The sequence below is a fragment of the Gopherus evgoodei genome, chromosome 11 (genome assembly GCF_007399415.2).
Source record: "Gopherus evgoodei ecotype Sinaloan lineage chromosome 11, rGopEvg1_v1.p, whole genome shotgun sequence".
NCBI lineage: Eukaryota > Metazoa > Chordata > Testudines > Testudinidae > Gopherus > Gopherus evgoodei.
Window position 1 is genome coordinate 81117010 of NC_044332.1, and position 25434 is coordinate 81142443.

The window sequence follows — 25434 nt, forward strand, 5'->3', positions numbered from 1 at the left end:
TATTAGGTGTGTGTGCTTGCCACATGCATAGGTGCCAGAAGTTTTTCCCTTGGCAGTATCCATAGGGGACCAGCTCTGGCCTCCCCTAGTGGTGCCCACATGGTATGGCATAAGGGCCACCGCCAGCTCACCCAACCTTCAGCTCTTTTTGCCTTTTTGGGACAGTGCTGGAACATCTGCAGCTTCAGCTAGCGTTCTTTCATTCTCTGCTCTTACGAACTTTGAAAATCTGTAATACAATTGTATATAGTTAGTAGTGTCTTAATTACCCTTAGTAGTAGTTCCCAACTCTTCGTTAGTCCCGAATGGGACTTGGCCGGGGGACAGGGCATGCCCCGGTCCCCAGGCTTTAAGCTCTGCGATCACTGCAAACAGCCTGTGCCCATCAGAGATCCACATACCAGCTAACTACAGTGCTGAGGTGAAGTCCTTTAAACCTAGGACAAAGAAGGAGCATGATATCCATCTGAAAGCACTCTGTAGGGAGTCAGCACTCACTCCGGCACCGGACCAGCTGTCCAAATCTGCCTCCGTGCGCAGTGCTCTCCTGGCGTTGTCCACGAGCTGGCACTGGTCCCCTCTATGGCTCCAGTCAAGAAGCCGAAAACACTGTGAGGGGAAGATCTCCTGTCTCCTGTAAGGGAAAGGAGAGGGCTGGGGGTGAGCCACAACCCCTGCCGGGCAGCTCAACGCCCCCGCAGCTCAGGTCGAGCGGTGCAGCCCATCTCATGCTTTGCCTGTGACTCTGGATAGCGATGCAGACCTTGGCCAGCTTCAGGTGTCATCGATGCCCAAAGCCCTTCTAGTAGCTTAGGAGACCGTGATGCTCCCGGTGCCACCCACACTGACTCCAGCAGTACCCCAGTCTTGGGGGAAACCTGTGCTGGGACCTATGTGTGTGTCCCTGCCTCAGCAGCACCATTCTCCATCGAGGGGGATGTTCCACCATCGCATCATACCTCACTAGTAGATTGGCACAGACCCTCTGAGGCATGCACCACCCAACAAGAACTCCCAGACCGGCCCCGACTGTCTCCAAGGGCCCCATACTGATCACGGGACTGATCGAGGGTCTGAGATCGCAGATCACCAGGCCGTCATCGCCCATCTCCCAAGTAGTAGGTCACCCTGCTCAGGAAGATGTGACCGGTCAGTATTAGCTCCCAGTACCGTTTGTGTAGCATGAGGCTTGGATCGCCAGGTGTCCGACACAGATCTGCAGAATGCCATCGGTCTCCAAGATCCCAACCAAGACCCTGTCTCACTTGGACAAGTCGGCATCAGGTCATAGTGACCAGCAGTGGTCAGACAAGAGCCACCATGCTGCCCGATCCTGGTCATCTGGAACCAAGTGCTCTGTTTATACCTCCAGTACGGAGTGAGGTTCCCTACATCATCAGTACCAAAGCCTGTTCCATGGCTCCATGTGCAGTGGCTGGCACCATGCTACCCATGGAGCTCTTGGGGGTTCACCCAACCCTCCCAAGCTGCCACATTGGCATCAGGAGCCTCAGAGAGGCCAGCGGCCTCAGTGTCCCATCCCCCTATGCTGCTTGAGGCTTCGGGGAATAAGACCCCACAGGTCCAGGAGGACTCAGGGAGCAAGCTGCTGGACCACCAATGGAAGTGGAGGTTCCCACGGCACCAACATCATCCTCATCGTTGCCAGACTAGGCTGTCGTGGGGCCCCCTCATCCAGTTCCTGAGGGTGACACCATAGTGCACCAGGAGGTTTTGATGAGGGTTTCTTCCAACCTGGGCCTTCAGGCAGAGGAACTGGAAGAGCTCTTGGACTTCCTGTTTGACGTCTTTGGCTCCTGCCAGGGTGGCTCTACTCCTTTGTGAAGGGGTTTCCAAAATCACTAATGCCTTGTGGGAGACCCCCTCTTCCCTTGACCCTAGCTCTAAGAGGGCCAAACGCAAGTACTTTGTGCCAACCAAGGGGCATGAGAAATTATACTCCCACCCTGCCCCCAATTCTCTTGTGGTAGAGGTGGTTAACCACAAAGAGAGGTAGGGACAACCCAGGGCCACCCCCAAAAATAAAGACTCGAGGAGGCTGGATCTCTTTGGAAGTAAGATTTATTCGTCTTCCAGCCTTCAGCTGAGAATGCCCAGCCACCAAGCCCTCCTTAGCCGATATGACTTTAATATGTGGCAAGCCATGGCCAAGTTCAAAGGGTCACTCCATGAGGCTTCCTAGAAGGCATTCCGGGCAGTCATTGATGAGGGCACAACCGCGGCCACGGCAGCCCTCCAGGCAGCGTCAAACACAGTTGCTGCTGCTGCCCCACCATGGCTTCCGCTATCTCCATGCGGCGAGCCTCTTGGCTGCTCCTCTCTGGGTTGTCCTCTGAGGCTCAGCAGTCTATGCAGGACTTGCCCTTCAACTACCGAGCCCTATTTGTGGAGCAAACAGACAGCAAGTTGCATGGCCTCAAGGACTCCCGCACCACTCTGAAAACCCTGGGTCTTTATGTCCCAGCTCCGGCCTATAAGCAGTTCAAACCACAGCAGCCTCAGGGCCAAGGGAGCCAACCTTGGCAGGACCAGCCCCACAAACAGGCCAAGGGCTACAAGCTTCATCTGAGCCACCTGCCCCCACCCTCTGCCCAGTCGGGCTCAACCCATACCAAGAAAGGGGCCAAATGGTCATTTGGAGGGTGCGTCCGAGGGCGACCTACCAGACTATTCCCCGGATCCATCTGTCCCACTGTTCTCCAACCACCTTTCCGTTTTCCTCCCTGCTTGGACCACTATAACCTCCAACCTATGACTTCTCAGCACAGTGGAACAGGGTTATATCTTCCAGTTCCTTTCTACCCCCACCTTCCCACCTGCCTTCCTCAGCCCTCTTTAGAGACCCCTCTCATGAGAGTCTCCTTGTGTAGGAGGTAAAGAGGTTGCTACAGCTGGATTTGGTGGAAGAAGTTCCTCTTGAGTACAGGAACAAGGGGTTCTATTCCCAGTAGTTTTTAATCCCAAAGTCAAAGGGTGGTCTATGGCCCATCCTGGACCTGCGAGACCTCAACGAGTACCTAAAGAAGGTAAAGTTCCGCACAGTCTCCCTGGTTTCTATCTCTCCCTGGATCTGGGAGACTGGTATGCTGCCCTTGACTTGAAGGACACGTATTTTCAAATAGGAATCTTTCAAAGGCACAGATGCTTCCTCCAGTTTACGGTGGGGCCCCACCACTACTAGTTTGTGGTTCTCCTGTTTGGCCTGGCAACAGCACTGAGAGTGTTTACCAAGTGCATGTTGGTAGTGGCTGCTTACCTCAGGCGTCGAGGTATCCAGATCTACCTGTACCTTGACAACTGGCTTGTCAAGTGCAGCTCCAGTTCTTGATGTCGCAGTGCTCCAAGCCATGTGCCGCTCTCTGGGCCTACTGGAAAATGACAAAAAGTGAAAGTTAGTGGTGGTGCAGAGGATAGAGGTCATTGGAGCGGTCCTCAACGCGACCTGCATCAGGGCGTTCCTGCTGCTGGAAAGGTTCCACACGTTAATGAAGAGAGGCTTGGCTTTTTAGTTAGAGAGTACCAAGGCTTTCCATAAATCAACTCAACTCTTCATCACTACATCGGATAGGATGAAGGGTCTTCCGATGTCCTCCAAGAGGATTTCTAATTGGATTACCTTGTGCATAAGGACCTGTTACGACCTGGTGGGGGTTCCGGTGCCGCTGATTGTCAGAACCCACTCAACGAGAGCACAGGTATCTTCGACGGCCTTCCCGGCGCACATCTCTATCCAGGACATCTGTAGAGTCACAACATAGTCCTCTGTCCACACGTTTACCACTCATTGTGCCATCACTTAGCAGGCCAGGGACGACGATGGGTTCGGCAAAGCTGTGTTGCAAACTACACATCCGTGAACTCCTACCCACCTCCAGGGGTTCTGCTTTGGAGTCACCTAATATCGAATGGACATGAACAAGCACTCAAAGAAGAAAAGACTGTTACCTTTTCTGTAACTGGTGTTCTTCGAGATGTGTTGCTCATGTCTATTCCATGACCCACTGTCCTTCGCCACTGTCGGAGTTTTCTGGCAAAAAGGAACTGAGGGTGAGGGGAGCCTGCAGCGCCCCTTATACCATGCCATGCAGGCACCACTCCAGGGGGTGCCGGAGGCTAGTCCCCTACAGATACTCCTGAGGGAAAATCTTCTGGCACTAGTGCATGTGGCGAGCCCACACAGCTAATATGGGACAGACATGAGCAATGCATCTCGAAGAACACCAGTTACAGAAAAGGTAACTGTTTTTTGTTTTTGTTTTTGTTTTTTTAGTGACTGGCTCTCCAGTCATAAGAGCACCAAACCATTACAGTCTCAGGAAGATTTCTAACAGGTTTAAAATTCTAAAATGATTCCTCTGCAGAAATTCGTAAATCTTTGACAAAAAAATAGAGAGATACAGTTGTCTGGGAAGAGCAAAGGTGCTTAAAAATTGGAGACTAAATTCAAACCTTAACATGTGAAACCAAGGGCTCCGAGTCTTTCTTAAAGTGCAAACCTAAACACAGCCTTATCTGCGAGTGACTGGAAACCCTCCATAAATAAGTACACTACTTAAACTGAGCTCCAATCATAGTGATAGCTCATACTTGCAACCTTCTGTCATGGCTTCCCCCACTTTTATGCCTTGTTAGAGCCAAAGGGTGAAGTGGGGTGGAGTCACCCTGCCATGAAACAATGTTTGTATTTTGAGGGAGGTGGGAACCGGAATGCTCCACCATCACCTGCAGCAGATTGCTGGATTGGGTTGGGAGGAACGGAGGTGGATCAAGACTTGGACTGGGATTCTCCCTTGAGAAGTTGTTTCCTAGGGAAAATCTCCTGTCCACACAGTCCATTTAAGCCAATTTCATCATGTCATTTGATAAGACTGTCACTTTTTCAGCAATGTATTTCTGCGGCCACATGCTGCATGCACATGGAGTCAGAAAATTGCAACCAAGTTCCATCTTCCATATCTTTGTTTGCCCATAGGCTACTGGAACATCATAGTCCATGGTCGAAAGCACTCATACCGACTCTACACCAAGCTACTGAATGAAGCCATGCGCTGGGCCTCTGCCATCCAAGGAGTCATTGACAGCAAGGTTCCCATAGAAACACCCACACAGCAGCTTATTCGTGACATCAGGGTAGGTAACAATGAACACTGCAGTCAAAGTTCAGGAGAATATTCCAGATCTGCAGCCAGGGGAGATGGAAGCAGCGGGACCATGCCCACATACTTTTTAACATGGGTGTTGTTTGAGGGCCAAGGGGCTGCTTTGCCACCCCAGACTGGAAGCCTTGGGCAGGCACACAGCAGTGCCTGCAGGGGCTGCACTTCGTGGTGGGGGCCTTAGCTCCCCTTCACCATGAGGCCTGGCCCCTCTCTATCGCCCTGCCCCAGCTCCTCCTCTTCCCCCTAAAGCTCCACCCCCTGGTCAAGCCAGAAGCCAGAGCCAGGCCATGGTAAAAGCTGCCCGGGACTCTGGGTCACTGTGGGGAGCCCCAATCTCTCCACCTGCCCTTGTGGCCCCCTCACTTCTACCGAGGTTCCTGTGCTATTGTCTGCAGCTGACCTTATTCACTGTCACTATCTTAGGTATGTTAGGAGAGAAGATGGTGTCGTAAAAGGACTGAGGGAAAACATTTGTAATTATACAGCTAAAATAATCAAATGTCATGCTTCAAGATATAAACCATTCTGCAGGAGTTCAGGCTTAGTCCATTGTGGGGTTTTGCCAGGCACACACTGGAGTCCATACTAGGTGTGTGTAAATTCCCCTTATGCACAAATCAGAAACTTCCACGTCAGCCGTCATGTGCAGATCCTGCAGACACCTACCTTGGGATCCCCATTCCCATTAGGCATGTGACTCCTGAGTGCACAAATGTCAGAGTCCCCAACCCAGGTATGTATGACTCCCCTGTGGTCAAACATCAGGAGTCCCCACCCCAGACACATCCTGATTCCTCATGCACATGTGACAGAATCCACAGAACTGAATCACTTATGAACCCCTTGTGCACATTAGGATTCATACTTCCTCTGACAAGTGGGACTTCCAGCTATAAGATTTTGTGGACATGCTCGCTTGGGCACATACAAACCAGTATGTCCAGTTCCCCTCAGGCACTTGTGTGTCCCAGTCTCAGGCTTGGGGAGGTGGTTTCAATTCTTATACAAATATTTACAGTACAAGTTAGCTGAGCTGTTACCTAGTTATCTGGGCCCCTCATGGAACTCTGATGGGAGAAGTTCTTGTTTAAACCTGGCTATATGAAGAGTTCTGGGGAAAGACTGAGCAGGTTTGAGGAAATTTCTTCTGTCCTTCAGGAAAACAATATGAACTTCGAAGTAGTGGAACAGACATATAGGAGGAACCCTATCCTGAGATACACTCAGCACCCTCTGCATTCCCCATTGCTGCCACTGCCCTATGGAGATGTCAGTATCAATAGTAAGTGCTTTTTCATTTTGCAGAGTCCCTGAAACCTCTTATCCCTCTGGGGTAGAGGAGAAGGTGCTATGTGAGTATTGCCCCAAGTACTGAATAATTCAGACCCTGAGCACTAGGGATGGCTCCAGGCACCAGCACACCAAGCGCGTGCCTGGGGCAGCAAGCCGCAGGGGGCAGCCTGCTGGTCGCTGTGAGAGCGGCAGGCAGGCAGCTTTCGGCAACGTGCCAGCAGAAGGTCTGCCGATGCCGCGGTTTTGGCGACAATTCAGCGGTGGGTATGCCAAAGGCATGGGACCGGTGGACCTCTCGCAGGCATGTCGCCAAATCCGCATTACTAGCGGACCTCCTGCAGGCGCGCCACCGAAAACCGCCTGACTGCCGTGCTTGGGGTGTCAAAATACATAGAGCCGCCCCTGCTGAGCACCCAGCAATAGTCTGAACTCTCCAGTACGTTGATAGCATTCACAGGCTCCCTGCTCCCATGGTGCAAAATGGGATGGGGCCTGACCCTCTGTCCCTTTGGGACTATTATGCACACCTGGCTTGGCAGAGGGACCAGCCCCTTCTGTCCCCAGACCTTGCTATGAATCCGCCCCTCTCCTGTGCATGGCCTTGAGACAATCTGCCACAAACATTTTTCCTCTTTGAGTATAAGGTCTGGGATGACAGAGGAAATTGGCCCAACGCAAACTGTGTTCAGTGCTGTGACTACTCTGTGCACATGAACTTGACCCCAGTGTACAGGTGTAGCGTTTGCTACTCCTCTTCCTCCTGTTAAATGTACACCTCAAAGGGATTGCATCAGCTTAGCAAATGTACTCTGACTGAACATTTCTTACCTACTTTGGTTACTGGAAATCATTAATAACAGAGATTAGACTCCCCCCCACACACTTTTTCTCATATTTCAGTGTGTTTGCTTTGTACATTAGCAGCATTTTCTTAGTACAGTCAGTATCCCTGTCTCCACTGGATGAGGGAGTGTATGTGCCCTACCCCTAGTTGGATCAGGAAGGGATTAAATGCCTTCACTGGGCTGAGAGCTGTCTCTTAAAGATTGCTGGAGCTGCCAGGCCTAGGCAGAGGAGCTCACTGCTCTGGCTTGTTAGAATGCTAGGAGGTGGAGCCAGCAGCTGTGCCTCTTAATTGGGAAACCATAACAGTCAGAGGCCCAGGAGAGAGGAATCCTCTGATTTCTTCCAAACTAGGGGCTCATCTTCACATACAGCTTCTCCTGTTGGCATAGTTAATCCACTTCCCCAAAAGACGTGAGCTGTGTCAGCGGAAGAGGCTCTCCCACCAGCATAGCACTGTCTACGTTGGGGGTTAGGTCTGTATAACTGTCGCTCGGTGTGTGGATTTTCCACATCCCTGAGCGATGTAGTTATACCAATATAGGTATATGGTGTGGATCTGGCCTGAGTACATGCCTAAACCAAGCCTGGGAAGGGAGAAAGAAAAACTGTGAAATTAATTGCTTGTCTCCTACTGAGGATGACTGCAATAGTTCCCAGGACCTAGAAGCCCAGTATAAACTGTTTCTTTCGGGTTTCGTTGGTTTGGACTGTGCAGAAAGAAGCCACTCTACATTTGGACTCTTGGGTAATAGAAGCTGTCATGGTACTTTTATTTCCCTCTGGGCAAGGCAGCAGGAAGCTGTGACAGGAATGTTTTTCTTTTCTTTTAGGGATCAAATGTAAGGGAATAATGACCCCAAGCCCCAGGGCAAGTTACAACCTGTACATCTGATCCATTGTTTCTCTTGTCATTTGTGTGTGTCCCTCACAAAAACAGGGGAGACTTAAATATTCTGAAAAGATGAAAACATGATTCCAAAAATTGTCAGGGGCCTGAGGACACCAGGACAGTGCCTCAAACTGCTTTGAATTCATTTTTTGAATTGGCTAGATTTCAAATTGAAAATGTCCTTTTAAGGGTATTACTCTTTGTTTATATGTATATCTAAAAATATGCATGATTTGCAATGTGGACAAGCTTAATTTTTTAATTTACTGATTGGACAGTGGTATATTTTTACATTTAAAGAAGGAGCTTTCCTGGGATCAGGAAATGACCAGTAATGCTTGTTCTCATGTTGCCATTCTCCTAATTCATGGGGTCAGGCACAGTCCACAAACTGGTACGCTGTGTGCTTGGCAAGCTTGGACTCAGGGAAATGCTGAACTCCTGTCTGCTTTGTTTCTGTGATCCCACTACAGTGCAGCAAGAGAAGGGCTACAGCAGTCTGCAGGATGAAGCCATCAAGATCTTTAACTCCCTGCAGGAGATTGAGACAGTGTCTGATCCTATCCCCATTATCCAAGGCATTCTGCAGACCTGCCATGACCTAAAGCCCCTTCGTGATGAAGTGTATTGTCAACTAATCAAACAAACTAACCACATCCCACAGCCCAACAGTTCTGGAAACCTTCACCACTGGCAGCTGATGGCCTGCATGAGCTGCACTTTCCTTCCCAGTAGAGGGATCCTCTGCTATCTCAAGTTCCACCTCAGAAGGTAAGAGCCACTTTGCAGATACTTGCCACTTCTTTCACTAATTCCATCATCTTCAACTTGAGACCTAGAAACCTAGCTAGCCTCTCTTTCCTCCATGGCCTGCTCCTGCTATCTCCTGTATACTAGTGTTCATCTGCTTCTCCCACTCCACTGGTTCCTATGGCATTGCTACCTTTATCCTGCACACCTAGATCCTGCTACCTGCTGTTTTACAGCATTCAGCCTCCTTGCCCCTTGCTTGCCTTGTCACAATAGAAAATAGTATAATTAAATTATGACTATGTTCTGCTTTAACTTTCTGTTTTCATTCATTAAAGTCATTGGAGCCAGGGGACTGGGTCTCCCACCCAGGTGGGTGCCCTTGTCAGGCTGTCTGGAGTGGCTCATGCCAGCCAGTAACAAATGTGAACTCCTGAATCACTACAGCACTCTTACTTCGGAGTCACAGACAGTCCCCTTAAACTCTCCAGTCTATCGTGCCATCCAGACAAACTAGATTTAGTGGTAAATGGTCACTTACAGCAAAAATCACAACAATTATTTCAAATTTGGTGACAATATGTACCGCCAGACCAGTGGTACCGCTATGGGCACCTGCATGGCCCCGCAATATGCCAACATTTTTATGGCTGACCTGGAACAACGCTTCCTCAGCTCTCGTCCACTCATGCCCCTTCTCTGCCTGCACTACATTGATGACATCTTCATCATTTGGACCCATGGGAAGGAGACTCTAGAAGAATTCCACCACAATTTCAACAGCTTCCACCCCACCATCAACCTCAGCCTGGACCAATCTACACAGGAGGTCCACTTCCTGGACACCACGGTGCAAATAAGTGACGGTCATGTTAACACTACCCTATACTGAAAACCCACCGACCGCTATGCCTACCTTCATGCCTCCAGCTTCCATCCCAGACACACCACGCGATCCATTGTCTACAGCCAAGCGCTGAGGTAGAACCGCATTTGCTCCAGCCTCTCAGATGGAGACCAACACCTACAAGATCTTCACCAAGCATTCTCAAAACTACGATACCCACATGAGGAAATAAGGAAACAAGTCAACAGAGCCAGATGTGTACCCAGAAACCTCCTGCTGCAAGACAAGCCCACGAAAGAAACCAACAGAACTCCACTGGCCATCACCTACAGTCCTCAGCTTAAACCTCTCCAACTCATCATCAGTGATCCACAACCCATCCTGGACAATGATCCCTCACTTTCACAGACCTTGGGCAGGTTTGAGGAAATTTCTTCTGTCCTTCAGGAAATCAGCATGAACTTCGAAGGCCAGTCCTCACTCACAGACAACCCGCCAACCTTAAGCACATTCTCACCAGCAACCACACACCGCTCCATAGCAACTCTAACTCAGGAACCAATCCATGCAACAAACCTCGATGCCAACTCTGTCCACATATCTACACCAGCAACACCATCACAGGACCTAACCAGATCAGCTACAACATCACCGGTTTATTCACCTGCATGTCCACCAATGTTATATATGTCATTATGTGCCAACAGTGCCCCTCTGCTATGTACATTGGCCAAACTGGACAGTCCCTATGTAAAAGGATAAATGAACACAAGTCAGATATTAGGAATGGCAATATACAGAAACCTGTAGGACCTTCCTGGCCACACAACAGCAGATTTTAAGGTAGCCATCCTACAGCAAAAAAACTTCAGGACCAGACTTCAAAGAGAAACTGCAAATTTGACACCATCAGCTCAGGATTAAACAAAGACTGTGAATGACTAGCCAACTACAAAACCAGTTTCTCCTCCCTTGGTGTTCACACCTCAACTGCTAGAAGAGGGCCCCATCCTCCCTGATTGAAATAACCTTCTTATCTCCAGACTGATTCTGGCCTGCATATTTATACCTGCCTCTGGAAATTTCCATTACATGCATCTGACAAAGTGGGTATTCACCCATGAAAGGTGTCACAGGACTCTTTGTTGCTTTTTACCGTATTTTAGTTGCTTCCAGTCCCAAGAGATCAGTCACTTTCCCAGATCAATTGGTACCCTAGATCTTACATGAAGACAACGCCTGTAGCCAATCCCATAATACACTACCTAAAGCTGGGGTCCCCAACATGGTGTCTAAATTCGCCCACATCCGGGCCGGCACTCAAGCATCCGCTGAAATGCTGCTGAAATTCGGCAGCATTTTGGTGGTGACGCCTCTCGATGACGCTGCTTGCTGCCGGCAAGTGATGTCATCGAAAGGCGTTGCCGCCGAAATGCCGCAGAAATTCAGTGGCATTTCGGCGGATGCTCAACCACTGCCATGGTCCTTCGGCTGGTGCCCACCAGACGAAAAGGTTGGGGACCACTGACCTAAAGGTTTATTAACTAGGAAAAATAAATGAGAGTTACTTACAGGTTAAAGCAAGCAAACATATACACACAACTGAGTTATCATCTAAATCCTAAGGGTGACATATTTATAGAGATCTATCAGTTCAAAGTGTCTTTCAGGGTGGATCCAGGAGATAACTCCTGGGGCTCTCTGGCTTCAGTTTGGTGTCTCTAGCCCTGTGAGAGTTCAAACAGCAAAGAGATGAAAAATCTTCACATCAACTATTTTTATTTCCCTCTTCTAGTATTCAGAGTGATGGGACCAGACCTTCTCCATGGGTGAATGGGGCAGTTAATAAAGCTTTTGTCTTATAATTGTCCACTTAAATGTTGATAGCCCTCCTGGATGGATGGGGGATGGGATGACAATTTCCGTACCTGGATTCACAAATTCAGAGCAAATATTTTCAAAGTTATAAAGCAAAACTTACACATTTTCTTATAGCATGGAATACAGACATTATAAGTGAGGTTATTGCAGGCAGCAACTTACAAGCATTCCATAGAGTCTAAACACTAGATTCTTATAAAACTAATACCTATTTTGAGCAAACTAACATACAGTTGAACTGATCCAGTCTCCAGCTATGAGTATGTCCGTTCTTACCTAATGCCTGCAGATGTGGCAAGAGCTGGCACCTGGCTTGCCAGCATCACAGCCCTAACCACTGGACTATTTTCTCTCTATTTCTTGCTCTCTCTCTCTGTCCCCATGATTCAAAAAAATTATATACAGCTTCAGTAGGAGAGATTGGGGGAATCCTACATAAGAATATCCCCTAGCCGACTGGTTAGAGCACTCTCCTAAAAAATAAGGGAGACCCCTGTTCAAATCCTTTCTCCCTCTCTTCCTGAGGGGGGAAATAGAATCTGTCTTTCCCCATCCCAGATTAAGTAAAAGTTGTAAGGGGAGTACCACATCCTACTCTTCTGGACTTTTTATGTGGAGTAAGGCAATTATCTAACTCATTCTCACAGGAAACAACATAGGCACCTAAGCTTCCTGACTCCAGGAGTGGGGCCCCTGACTGTCGATCACAAACAGAGGAAGGAGCCTTGCTGCAGTCTGGACTTAGAGGCCTAATTCACTGAGAGGTGGGGCTTAGGAAACGCCCCTCTCATAGGTATTTCCTTTGGCTAACTTAAGCAGCTCCCTGCCTAGCATACTGTTTTTGTGGATCCCATTCTCAGGCACCTCTCTCTTCCCATTCATTGTATGGGGAGCATAGGCACCTAACTCATGCTTTGTGGATCGCTTTGTTGTTCCATGAATTTTCTAGGCGCTGAAAAGTTAGACATTGTGACACCATTGCAATGCCTAAGTCCCTTGGTGCATCCGGGCCTTTTTTCATATGGCTGTACTTGGCAACACATTTCTGTAGGATGCTGTGCTTATGGTACTCCATGCTATGTAGAAATCTACCTGCACTTGTACATGTTCTATTAATCATGTAACAACTTTTCTGCTTTTCTTTATAATTAGAGTCAGAGACCTCTTCCCAGGCACAGAAATAGACAGGTATGCCCAGTTCATCAGTGATTCCCTGAAGAGAACCAAGACCAGGGAGTTTGTGCCCTCCCAGGAGGAAATACTGGCTCTCATCACTCGTGAAGAAATGACCACCACTGTGTACTGCCATGGCGGTGGCTCCTGTAAAATCACAATCAACTCCCACACCAGTGCAGGAGAGGTAATAGCATAGGTAGTATTAATGGGCGCAGGGACATAAAAGGATGGGTGATGGTAGTGGGTGCAGGGATGTCTGAGATTGTCTGCATAATAGCTTTTTGAGAGGAAATCCTTGCTGCCACTCAACCCCGGTTCTCAACTGCTACAGTGATGAGGGACATAAAGAACCTACAGAGAGAGAACTGTTGTTTGAGTGTTCAGAAACACTGTCTGGAAGTTCCGAACCACTGGAACAAACTGCCAAGGAAAGTGGTGGATTCTCCATCTCTTGATGGCTTCAGATCCAGACTGGATGTCTCTCTGGAAGTTGTGCTTTAGTCAAAGTCAAGTTACTGGGCTCAACAGAGGTAACTGGGTGAAATTCTCAGGCCTTTGATATACAGGAAGTCAGACTAGATAATGTAATGGTTCCTTCAGGCCTTAAATCTGTGAATCTACAAAAAGAAATAATTCAACAGAATCCTGCTTGCCACCTCTGAGATGAGACCTTTGGGCTCTTACTGGGTGAAGCAAGCCTGACATTCTCCTGCATGTAGTCAGATGGATTTGGAGCTCTAAGGGAAGAAGTGGCTTTGGGGATCCTTCTTCCTATTTTAAAGGCTGACTCCTGTGTGAGTGATAATACCCAGTGTTGTACAGTACACAAGGTGTCTGATCTCTCACCCCTGCAGGTGGTTGAGAAGCTTATCCGAGGGCTCGCCATGGTGGACAGTCGTAATATGTTTGCCCTCTTTGAACGCAATCAACATGTGGACAGGGCCATTGAGAGTCGTGTAATTGTTGCTGATATCCTTGCCAAGTTTGAGAGGTAAGAGAACATTTCAGAGGATCCTCATACTGATGACTCTTGACTGAATGGATATAACATTAGCTCTGAAATTCTCTGGTTAAGTGAGTAACCCTTATGCTGCTTGATAGCATGTGTATGTACCATGAGCTGAGGTCAAACACCCTATCAGTTCCTTCAACCACTAGACCCCTGTAGGTTCTAGCCCTTGGTAGGTTACATGTAATAAATCATGCACACGTTTGTTGTAGTGATAGCAAAGAATTCATTAGATTCCAAGGCCAGAAGAGAGCACTGTGATCATCTCGACTGATCTCCTCTATAGCACAGGCCAGAGACCGTCCCAAAAATAATTCCTAGAGCAGATCTTTTAGAAAAACATCCTGTCTTGATTTTAAAATTGTCTGTTTGTAAACTCAATAGATTGAGCTTCTAGTGTCTGTCAGTGTAAAGCCTGTTTTTCTAATTCTTTAATCATTCTTGGGACTCTTCTCTGAACTCATTTCCAATTTATCAACATCCTTCTTGAATTGTGGGCACCAGAACTGGACACAGTATTCCAGCAGCAGTCTCACCAGTGCCAAATAATGAGGTAAAATAACCTCTCTGCTCCTACTCAAGATTTCCCTGTTTATGCATATAAGGATCATGTTAGCTCTTTTGGCCACAGCATCGTACTGGTAGTTCCTGTTCAACTTGATTATCCACCACAATCCCCAAATCTTTTTCAGAGTCCTTGCTTCCCAGGATAGAGCCTCCAATCCTGTAAGTATGGCCTACAGTCTTTGTTCCTAGATGCCTATATTAACATTTAGCCCTATTAAAATACATATTATTTAGTTGTGCCCAGCTAACCAAGCAATCTAGATTGCTGTGTATCAGTGACCTGTCTCTTCATTATTTACCAGTCCCCGTATTTTTGTTCATCTGCAGACTTTATCAGTGATGATTTTATGTTTTCTTCCAGGTCATTGATAAAAAATATTAAATAGCATAGGGCCAAGAACTGATCCTTGCAGCACCACACTAGAAACACACCCATTCAATTATGATTCCCCATTTACAATGACATTTTGAGACCTTATCAGTTAGCTAGCATTTAATCCATTTATTATGTGCCATGTTAATCTTTTATCTTTCTAGTTTTTTAATCAAAATGTCATATGGCACCAAGTCAAATGCCTTACAAAAGTCTTAAGTATATTACATCAACATTGTTACCATTATCAAAAAAAGATATCAAGTTAGTCTGTTTATCTAGTCGTCTGCAGGTCTGGCCAATCATGGCTCCCACTGGCCGCGGATCGCTGCTCTGGGCCAATGGGAGCTGCTGGGAGCCACAATCAGCCGGATCTGCAGACGGGGCAGGTAAACACACCGACTTGGCCTGCCAGGGGCTTTCCCTACAGAAACTTTGACCCCTGTTTGAGAAAACCTGATCTAGACCATTCCTGACAGGTGTTTGTCTAACCTGCTCTTAAAATCTCCAATGATGGAAATTCCACAACCTCCCTAGGTAATGTATTTCAGTGCTTAACCACCCTGATAGTTAGGAAGTTTTCCCTAATGTCCATCCTAAACCTTCCTTGCTGCAACTTAAGCCCATTGCTTCTTATCCTATCCTCAGAGGTTAAGCAAAACAATTTTTCTCCTTCCTTCTTGCAACAACCTTTTGCATATTTGAAAACTTTTATCGTGTCCCCCCTCATTCTTCTCTTTTCCAGACTGAACAAGCCCAATTTTTTCAATCTTCTCTCATAGGTTATGTTTTCTAGACCTTTAATCATTTTTGTCACTCTTCTCTGGACTCTCTCCAATTTGTCCACATCCTACCTGAAATGTGCAGCCCAGAACTGGACACAATACTCCAGTTGAGGCCTAATCAGCACAGAGTAGAGTGGAAGAATTACTTCCTGTGTGTTGCTTACAACACTCCTGCTAATACATCCCAGAAGGATGTTTGCTTTTTTTGCAACAGCGTTACACTGTTGACTCATATTTAGCTTGTGGTCTACTATGACCCCCAGATCCCTTTCCGCAGTACTCCTTCCTAGGCAGTCATTTCCCATTTTGTATGTGTGCAACTGATTGTTCCTTCCTAAGTGCATTTGTCCTTATTGAATTTCATCCTATTTACTTCAGACCATTTCTCCAGTTTGTCCAGATCATTTTGAATTTTAATCCTGTCCTCCAAAGCACTTGCAACTTCTCCCAGCTTGGTATCATCTGCCAACTTTATAAATGAACTTTGTATGCTATTATCTAAATCATTGATGAAGATATTGAACAGAACCAGACCCAGAACTGATCCCTGCGGGACCCCACTGGTTAGGCCTTCCAGCATGACTGTGAACCACTGGTAACGACTCTCTGGGAACGGTTTCCCAAACCTTATAGTAGCTCTATGTGTCCTTACTTCTGCTGACCAGTCCTTTTGCTTCCCTTATCAATTTTTTACCTTTCTACAATTATGATTAATATTCATTACCGTCAGCTTCCTCTTTCTTCCATTTGTTATATGTTACTTTTATTTTTTGATAGTTGCCTTCACTTCCCCTCTAAAGCAGGCCAGTTTTTTAACCATTATGGCCTTCTTCCTTGATTGTGGGCATCTAGTAACATGTTCTTAAATAATACCCAATTATCATTTATAGTTTTCTGATTAAATTCTTCCTCCCAGCTGATCTGGCTCAGAATTGTTTTGAGCTTTGTGAAATTGGCCCTTTTAAAGCACCAGATTTGTATAAAATATCAGTGGCCTGGACTTTATTGTGTTTGTACATTATAAATGTGATCAAGTCATGATCAGTGGTACCTAAGCTACCACTTATTTTTCATTCAGTGATCAGTTCCTCGTTATCTGTCACAACAAGGCCTAGTACAGAATCCCCCATGTTGAATGCAACACTTTTTGAATTAGGAAATTGCTGTCTATGATATTCAGAAATTTCAAGGATATGCATGATGCCTCTGGCATATGTCATTCAAATTGAAGTACCTCACGATCATGCAATTTCACTACACATTATAAATAAGTTCGTAAGGAGTCGGTCGTCCTGTTCCCTAGTGTGATTTGGTGGTCTTCAGCAGACACCAACCAATTCCCCCTTTCTTATGCTTTGTCTACTATGATGTTGATCCATAAGCATTCAAGATAATGTTCTTCTGAGTTATCAGTGACTCAGAAACAATGATGCCAAGTCTGCCCACATATCTACACCAGTGACACCATCACAGGACCTAAACAGATCAGCCACACCATCACCGGTTCATTCACCTGCACGTCCACCAATGTAATATACGCCATCATATGCCAGCAATGCCCCTCTGCTATGTACATCGGCCAAACTGGACAGTCTCTACAGAAAAGGATAAATGGACACAAATCAGATATTAGGAATGGCAATATACAGAAACCTGTAGGAGAACACTTCAACCTCCCTGGCCACACTATAGCAGACCTTAAGGTGGCCATCCTGCAGCAAAAAAACTTCAGGACCAGACCTCAAAGAGAAACTGCTGAGCTTCAGTTCATCTGCAAATTTGACACCATCAGCTCAGGATTAAACAAAGACTGTGAATGGCTTTCCAACTACAAAACCAGTTTCTCCTCCCTTGGTTTTCACACCTCAACTGCTAGAACAGGGCCTCATCCTCCCTGATTGAACTAACCTCATTATCTCTAGCTTGCTTGCATATATATACCTGCCCCTGGAAATTTCCACTACATGCATCTGACGAAGTAGGTATTCAGCTACGAAAGCTCATGCTCCAAAACCTCTGTTAGTCTATAAGGTGCCACAGGATTCTTTGCTGCTTTTACAGATCCAGACTAACACGGCTACCCCTCTGATACTCAGAAACAAGTAATGCCACTGATCATTACCTGTTAGGTTCACTTCCTCTGGGGCACCTGGCATTGGCCCTTGTCGGTAGACAGAATACTGGACTAGATGGACCTTTGGTCTGACCCAGTACAGCCATTGAACCTTTTCCAATTCTTGCCTTTTATTCAGCGGCAGCTCCAGGCACCAGCGCTCCAAGTGCGTGCCTGGGGTGGCAAGCCGTGGGAGGCACCCTGCTGGTCCCTGTGAGGGTGGCAGTCAGGCGCCTTCGGCGGCTTGCCTGCGGGACGCCTGCCGGTCCCATGGATTGTGGGCAATTCGGCGGTGGGAACGGCGAAGCCGCAGGACCTGCAGGCCCCCTGCAGGCAAGCCGCCGAAGGCTGCCTGACTGCCATGCTTGGGATGGCAAAAAAGCTAGAGCTTCCCCTGCCTTTACTGGGACCCTCCTGATGGTCTGAAGCCTGGAGAGATGACTGTTCCATCCTTGGCTGCTTCTCGTTGCCTGCAGGATGTTGGTCTATCTCCTGCAAGTCTTTCTCAGTGGCTGCTGGCTGAGATGTTCTTGCTCCCAAGGTGCTGCTTGCTGGATTCTCTGCAGTGACTGAGGATTTTCACACCTTTTGTGCACAACTCAGCTGCCTTGTCCAAACACTAACTCTGCTAGTCACGGCAGTCATGTGATCTGCCAAGGTCTCAGCACCAGTACACCCTGCTGGGCTACTCTCCTTAGGCCTGCTCTAGGCCAGTTCACATCCACTTCCCCTAGTCATTCAGGGGCTGCTTTGCCTAGGCCCAGCTATCTCAGGCTCTACCTATGGCCAAACTACTATGCCCTCATCTGGCCTCTCCTTTACAGTCCATCCCAGTCTTCTCCCTCTGTCCCTCTTCCTACACAATCTTCTCTCTGTCAGTCTTGGTTCCTTTTCTGTTTGTCACTGTCTGTTATTCCTGCTTACTCCAGATCACACCAGGCCCTCTGTTAATCTAAGGTGCTATCCCTTTGATATTGAAGAACAATTAAAGTGCGACTCTGGACCTCTACCCACTAAATCAGGAAGAGGAGGTGGATAAGGCATTTCTAGAACAAATAACAGAAATAGCCAAAACACAGGACCTGGGAGTAATTGGAGACTTTATCCAGACATCTGTTGAAAAGTCACATGGCAAAACACAAAATGTCCAGAAAGTTCTTAGAATATATTGGGAGCAAATTTTTGTTCCAGAAAGTGGAGAAAGTAACCAGGGAGACAGCCATTTTAGACGTGATTCTGACCAATAGGGAGGAATTGGTAGCGAATCTGAAGATGGAAGGCAATTTGAATGAAAGTGACCACGAAATGAGAGATTTCATGATTATAAGGAAAGGAAGGAGTGAGAGCAGCAGAATAAAGACAATGGACTTCAACAAACTCAGAAAATTGTTAGGTAAGGCCCCATGGGAAGAAAATCTAAGGGAATAAGGAGTTCAGGAGAGCTGGCAGTTTCTCCAGGAGACAATACTAAACCAATGCGAAGGAAATCTAGGCAGAATAGGAAAGAGGCTAATATGGCACCATCAGGATCTCATTAATGACCTGAAAATAAAAAGGAATTCTACAGAAAGTGGAAACATGAATTTATTATTAAGGAGGAGTATAAAAAGTAGCAGCAGTAGTAGAGACAAAATTATAAAGCCTATGCACAAAATGAATTACACCTATCAAGGGACATAAAAGGCAATGAAAAGAGGTTCTTTAAATACATTAGGACCAAGAGAAAGATGAAGGAAAATGTAGGTCCTCTACTTAGCAGGGAGGAAAGTTAATAACTGATGACATCAAGAAAAGCTGAGGTGTTTAGTGCTTTTTTTGCTTCAGTCTTCATTAGAAAGGTTAATGGTGACCAGATACGCCACACAATTAATATTAACAACAAGAGGGAAAGAAATGCAAGCCAAATTAGGGAAGGAACAGGTTAAAGAGTATTTCAATAAGTTGAAGGTATTCAAGCCGTCATGGTCTGATGAAATTCATCCTAGGGTATTAAGGAACTAGCTGAAACAATCTTGGAATCATTAATAGTTATTTTTGAGAATTTGTGGTGGATGGGTGAGGTCCCAGAAGACTGGAGAAGAGCAAACATAGTACTTACCTTTAAAAAGGGAAAGGAAAAGAACTTGGGGAATTATAAACCAAGTAGCCTAATTTCAATACCTGGAAAGTTACTGGAACAAATTCTTCTTCTTTGAGAGATGTCCCTGTGGGTGCTCCACTCCAGGTGTTGGTGTGTCTCTGTGCCTTCACTCAGAGAATTTTACAGCAGTGCCCATACAGGTCGCATATGCGCGGTGCCTGCCTCATGCACCGTTGGCATTTGAAGTATCATGCGTGTGACCCGGACTCCTCAGTTCCTTTTCAGTCATCCCCGGCCTGAGACGGAGCTCCGCAGTCCCACTGAAAACCTGTAGTTTAATTCAGACACACTACCTAGTTAGTGAGTTTTAGTAGTTTTCCAGTAGTTAGGTTTTGTTTATTAGCTTACTTCACTGTTTTGAAAAAAAAAATCGTATTTTATGCCATAGTATAGTTAATTCTAGTCTGTGATAATGCCAGGTTCACCAGGCTGTAAGCGATGCACTATGTGCAGAGAAGTGATGCCAATGTCAGATGGACACTCAATGTGTTCGCTGTCTGGGTGAATGCCGTGTTCCCCAGAAAGTGCCTATTGCAGCAAACTGAAGACTAGGGCACGAAGGGATAGGGACCTGAGGCTTAAACTCATATTAATGGAGAAGTCCTTGAGACCAGCCTCAGACCCAGAACAAGAACCTCCTTCCTGGCACAAGTCACTGGTTCCCCCACCATCAAGGGCCCCAAAATCCAAAGGACCAGTGAAAAAATGGCTGCCTTCTTCATCCCAAAGAGAGCAGACCAGCAAAAAACAATCACAGATGAGATTGTCCTTCTTGGTGCTGACAGCGCCATGGATCAGCACCTATGATGCTCCAGGCACCTCTGACACCATCCGCAAAGCGGCCACCACCAGCCCGCACCACTCAAGTGCTGAGGCTAACGGCTCTGAGTTGCCTGCCTCCACCATGACACCATTGGTACCTCCTAAGGAGACAGCAGCAAGAGCCATTCCTGCAGACCAAGGCCGCCAGCGCCACGGTGCCAACACTAGCAACAGTAGCGCCATGTCATCTGTCATGCGAGGCTCAGGCTGCGGCTGCTTCAGCTGTGATTAGCCACAGTCTGTTCCCTGCTCAGGGATCATCTGGCCATGGTCATCACTATCCCTCCGAAGGTACTTAGCTCTCTGCAGTGATGGACCAACCCAAGGGTGGTGCTGGAAGGAATGCTGTTCCAGAGCCCGTGACCCATGTGTCTCCCTGTTATCAGTTGCCTCCAACCTTAGTTGGGGAGTACATCTCAGTACGCTGCAAACTCAAGGGACATGGTCTCCGGGGGAGATGGCGTTCCATATAAACTTCAAGGAGCTCAGGGCCATCTGCCTAGCCTGCAGGGTCTTCCTGCCACAATTGTCCAATGAAGTAGTGCAGGTGTTGATGGACAACATGGCCATGATGTTCTATGTCAACAGGCAGGAGGGTGCTCACTCATCGTCGTCCCTCCTGTCAGGAAGCACTTCGCCTATGGGACTTTTGCATCCAGCATGCAATTCATCTGGAGGCTTTGCATCTCCCAGGCATCTAGAACACGCGGCTGATTGTCTCAGAAGGTCCTTTTTCTCTTACTACAGGTTGTCACTCCACTCAGAGGTTGCCCAGATCGTCTTCCAGAAGTGAGGGGCTCCCCGAATCGATCTGTTTGCCATCAGACAGAATAGGAAGTGTCATACAGTCTGCTCTCTCCAGGGCCTCGACAGGGGCACCCTCTCTGATGTCTGTCTCCTGTCGTGAGCGGGGGACTTGATGTACGTGTTCCCGCTGATTCCTCTGATCAGCAGGGTCGTGTCAAATATCAAAAGAGACAAAGCACATGTCATTATGATCATCCCGGTGTGGTCTTGCAAGCACTGGTTCGACACGCTTATGGACCTGGCCATGGCTGCACAGTGGCCACTGCTGAGCTGCCCAGACATGCTCTCACAGGACAATGGTCAGCGTCTGCACCCAAACCTTCTCTCTTTTCTCCTCTCAGCTTGGCTGCTGTGTGGCTGAACTCAGAGGAACAGGCCTGCTCTAGCCTGGTGTAGCAGATACCACACAATCATATTATAAGGATGAACATGGGGGTTTAGGGTGTTCCCACGAGGTACAGAACGTCACAGACTCCCAGAGGGAGGTGTTTCTGCATGATAACTTTTTCTTTTATCTATAAGAAGTGGATGACAGGATTACTGGGATGGATTAACTTTTGTGTGTAATGTGGGTGAATAATATTGATCAAGCTCGCTGAACCTGAAAAGTGATACTGTACGTAAGTACTAAGCATTACTGTGGTACCTGCGAATTGGGTATTTGCAGTTATAAATAGCTATTTAGACACCTACCTGACCATTTGCACAAGAGATGCCTGTGGTAATTGCACCCAAAGGTAGCATGTGCAAGCACACTTCCCCTTAAACTATTATGTGATGGAATGGTTCTTGGCTTCAACCTGGTATAGGTCATTAGCGATTTAGGGTTCTCAGTCCAGTGTATGGTGGACGAATGTCCACATCACAACCAGAACTAATAATTGTTCCCTTGTTATCCATCTCAGAAGAGAGGTTAAAGACTTGAGTGGACACTTACGCTTCATGGTGGCCCCTCCAGGACAGGAGTAAGGCATAGAGGCAGAGGGTGATGTGGAGGAAGCTGACGTAACCATTGTCTGTTCTGTATCTGTTTTGCAGATACAAATAGGACTTTGGTCACCAGGGCTATCAAACAAGCACCTTTCACTAGCGCAGAATTATCTTAAAGAAATAAAAACCTTAAAAATTAGGAATATTCTGTGACATGGATGGCTCCACCTTGCTTCTTTACCTGGAATCGTCATTCTAAGAACACGGTTAAGTTCTAGTGCACTTCATATCCTCACAGGTTTCTGAGTCAATATCCTACATAAGGAGGCAGCTACAGGAAGGTCCATTACACTCATGGACTTTCCTGGCATATCAAGAAGTTGTTTGTTCTCTCCTGGCCATAGCCTTGCATTATACAGTGGGATTGAGGATGATTCATTATCAGGATACTCACCAGTTTTTTTCCTTCTCTCATCTGCTTTACAGACTGGCTGGATCCGAGGAAGAGGAGGAGGAAGGACAGTGGCAGCTGTATTTTAAACTCTATTGCTTCTTGGATATTGAGAATGTTCCCAGAGAGGGAGTGGAATTTGCCTTCATGTTTGAGCAGGTAAGATGTGTAAGGGGGAGATTTCTAAGGATGCATGGGCAGGCAGCTATAAGTATAGAAGAGAGGAGTTTACATTCATGTCAAGTGTGGGCAAGGCTCGGGAGAGGAGAGTTCATGCCTTTTTGGCAAGCAACTGGGTCACGTTGGGAGAAGAGGAAGTTTCCTTTCATGATTGTGTAGCTAGGGATAGAATAGTGGTCGGCAACCTTTTGGAAGTGGTGTGCCGAGTTTTCATTTATTCACTCTAATTTAAGGTTCCGCGTGCCAGTAATACATTTTAACGTTTTTAGAAGGTCTCTTTCTATAAGTATATAATACATAACTAAACTATTGTTGTATGTAAAGTAAATAAGGTTTTTAAAATGTTTAAGAAGCTTCATTTAAAATTAAATTAAAATGCAGAGCCCCCTGCAGTGGTGATCAGGACCTGGGCTGTGTGAATGCCACTGAAAATCAGCTCGCATTCTGCCTTCGGCACCCATGCCATAGGTTGACTACCCCTGGGATAGAAGGTGGAAGGGAGCCTGCTGACTTAGTGCATTGGCTGGGTTGCACTATATAGAGGTACAGAACTGCTTTTCCGAAACAGAGTAGAAGTACTAGGAAGTAAAGAGGAGAAAAGAGGTAGGAAGAAAAGAAAGGAGAATGATGCCAGCAATTCCTGTCCTCAGTCAGATTCTTGTCTTGTAAGTCAAACTTCTCTCTCTAGCAAAATAATGAAATAAATTCAATGAAGAGAACAGAACTGCAAGCCAAAAGCACAACTAGGGATTGCAAAAATTAAATGTGGCTGGATAAATGTGATCGCATTTTTTATAAAAATATAATAAAAAAGTGACTAGACCAAGGCATACACTACTAGATCATGGGCTGGATTTTGTTACTTGTGGATATGGAGCCAGCCAGAGGATGATCTCCACAGCGTAGGGGATCACACCAACTGATGCTCCAAGGGCCATATGTACCATGACCTTATTATCACTAATTATTATTATCACTAATAAAATGCACAGCAGTTTGTATAAACCAGGAGTCTCAAACTCAGTTTACCTTAGGGCCAGTGCCAGCCCTCAAATACTCCCAGCGGGGCAATAATGTCACTCATGCCACCCAGAACCTGCCTCCTAAACTCTGCCCTCTCCCACTTGCTTAAGGCTCTGGGAGGGAGTTGGGGAGGGGGAGGTCTAGGGTAGTGGATTGGGGTGCAGGGTGCAGGCTTTGGGAGGGAGTTTAGGTGCAGAAAGTTGAGAGGTTGGGCTCTGGAAGGGAGTTTGGGTTGCAGGCTCTGGGATGGTGTTTGGGTGCTGGGGGCAGGCTCTGGGCTGGGGCAGGGGGTGGGGATACAGGACCTCCTACCTGTACCATCCTGCCTGCACACAGCCCCTTGCTACCCCTGCCTTTACCTTGAACTACTCCTGCTGCGCGTACACAGCCCCTAAGGGATTCTCAAACTGGTGGTCAAGCCCCCTCAGAGGGGTCACGAGTTACTCCTCAAACCCCACTTTGCATCCAGCATTTATAAAAGTGTTAAATATATTAAAAAGTGTTTTTAATTTGTAAGGAGAGTTGCACTCAGAGGCTTGCTCTGTGTAAGGGGTCACCAGTTCACTGCCCTAGCTACTCGCTGCCTGCAAACTGAGCTACCCCGCTGCCCTCACACAGCCCTAGCTACCCCCTCCCTGCACCCTGAACTACCTCTCTACCTCTACACAGCCCGAGCCCCCCTTCCTGCACCCCATGCTACACCCTGGCTACCCCCACCTGCCTCCTGAGCTTAGAATCGTCATTCTAAGAACACGATTAAGTTCTAGTGCATTTCATATCCTCACAGGTTTCTGAGTCAATATCCCACATAAGGTGGCAGCTACAGGCACCCTCCACACACTTCCTAGCTACCCTCTGCGTGGACCCTGAGCTACTCCCTCACTACACACACCCCCTAGCTGTCCCCCTCCCTGTACCCTGAGCTACCCTCCTGCCCATACACAGCCCCTAACTAACACCTGACTGCACCCTGAGCTACACCCCTCACTGCATACAGCGCCTGAGTATCTCTTCCCTGTACCCTGAGCTACTCCCCTACCCCCTCACAGCCCGAAGTCCCCCACCCCAGGCACCCTGCACTGCACCCCTGGCTACCCCCGCCTGCCTCCTGCGCTGCAGCAGGGTGCTATTGACTTGGATATACCCTTGGAGGCGGTCCAGGACCAGCATCACCAACTGTTGGACATTCTCCTGCCCAGGGGACTATCTCACATCACACTGGCCATTAATGATGCTATCCTCCAGCCTGCATGGACAGTTTGGCACATGCTAGCCTCATGTCCCCCACCCCCACCCCCACCCAAGAGGGCAAAATGTCAGTACTTTGTCCCATCCAAGGGAGCTGACCTTCCCTCCCCCCCCCCTACTTTGC

At 47.4% G+C, this 25434-nt stretch overlaps 1 protein-coding gene across 5 annotated transcripts in view; it reads left to right on the top strand.

Annotated features, from left to right (window-relative positions):
• Positions 1-25434, top strand: part of LOC115659798 (unconventional myosin-X-like) — a 263102-nt gene that overhangs the window by 222524 nt on the left and 15144 nt on the right. For all 5 annotated transcript variants that reach the window (XM_030580481.1, XM_030580482.1, XM_030580483.1 and 2 more), the window contains 6 exons: positions 4994-5151; positions 6339-6462; positions 8682-8979; positions 12839-13046; positions 13717-13853; positions 22895-23018. In XM_030580481.1, coding sequence (XP_030436341.1) covers positions 4994-5151; positions 6339-6462; positions 8682-8979; positions 12839-13046; positions 13717-13853; positions 22895-23018 — 1049 coding nt within the window. The remainder of the gene's footprint in view (positions 1-4993; positions 5152-6338; positions 6463-8681; positions 8980-12838; positions 13047-13716; positions 13854-22894; positions 23019-25434) is intronic.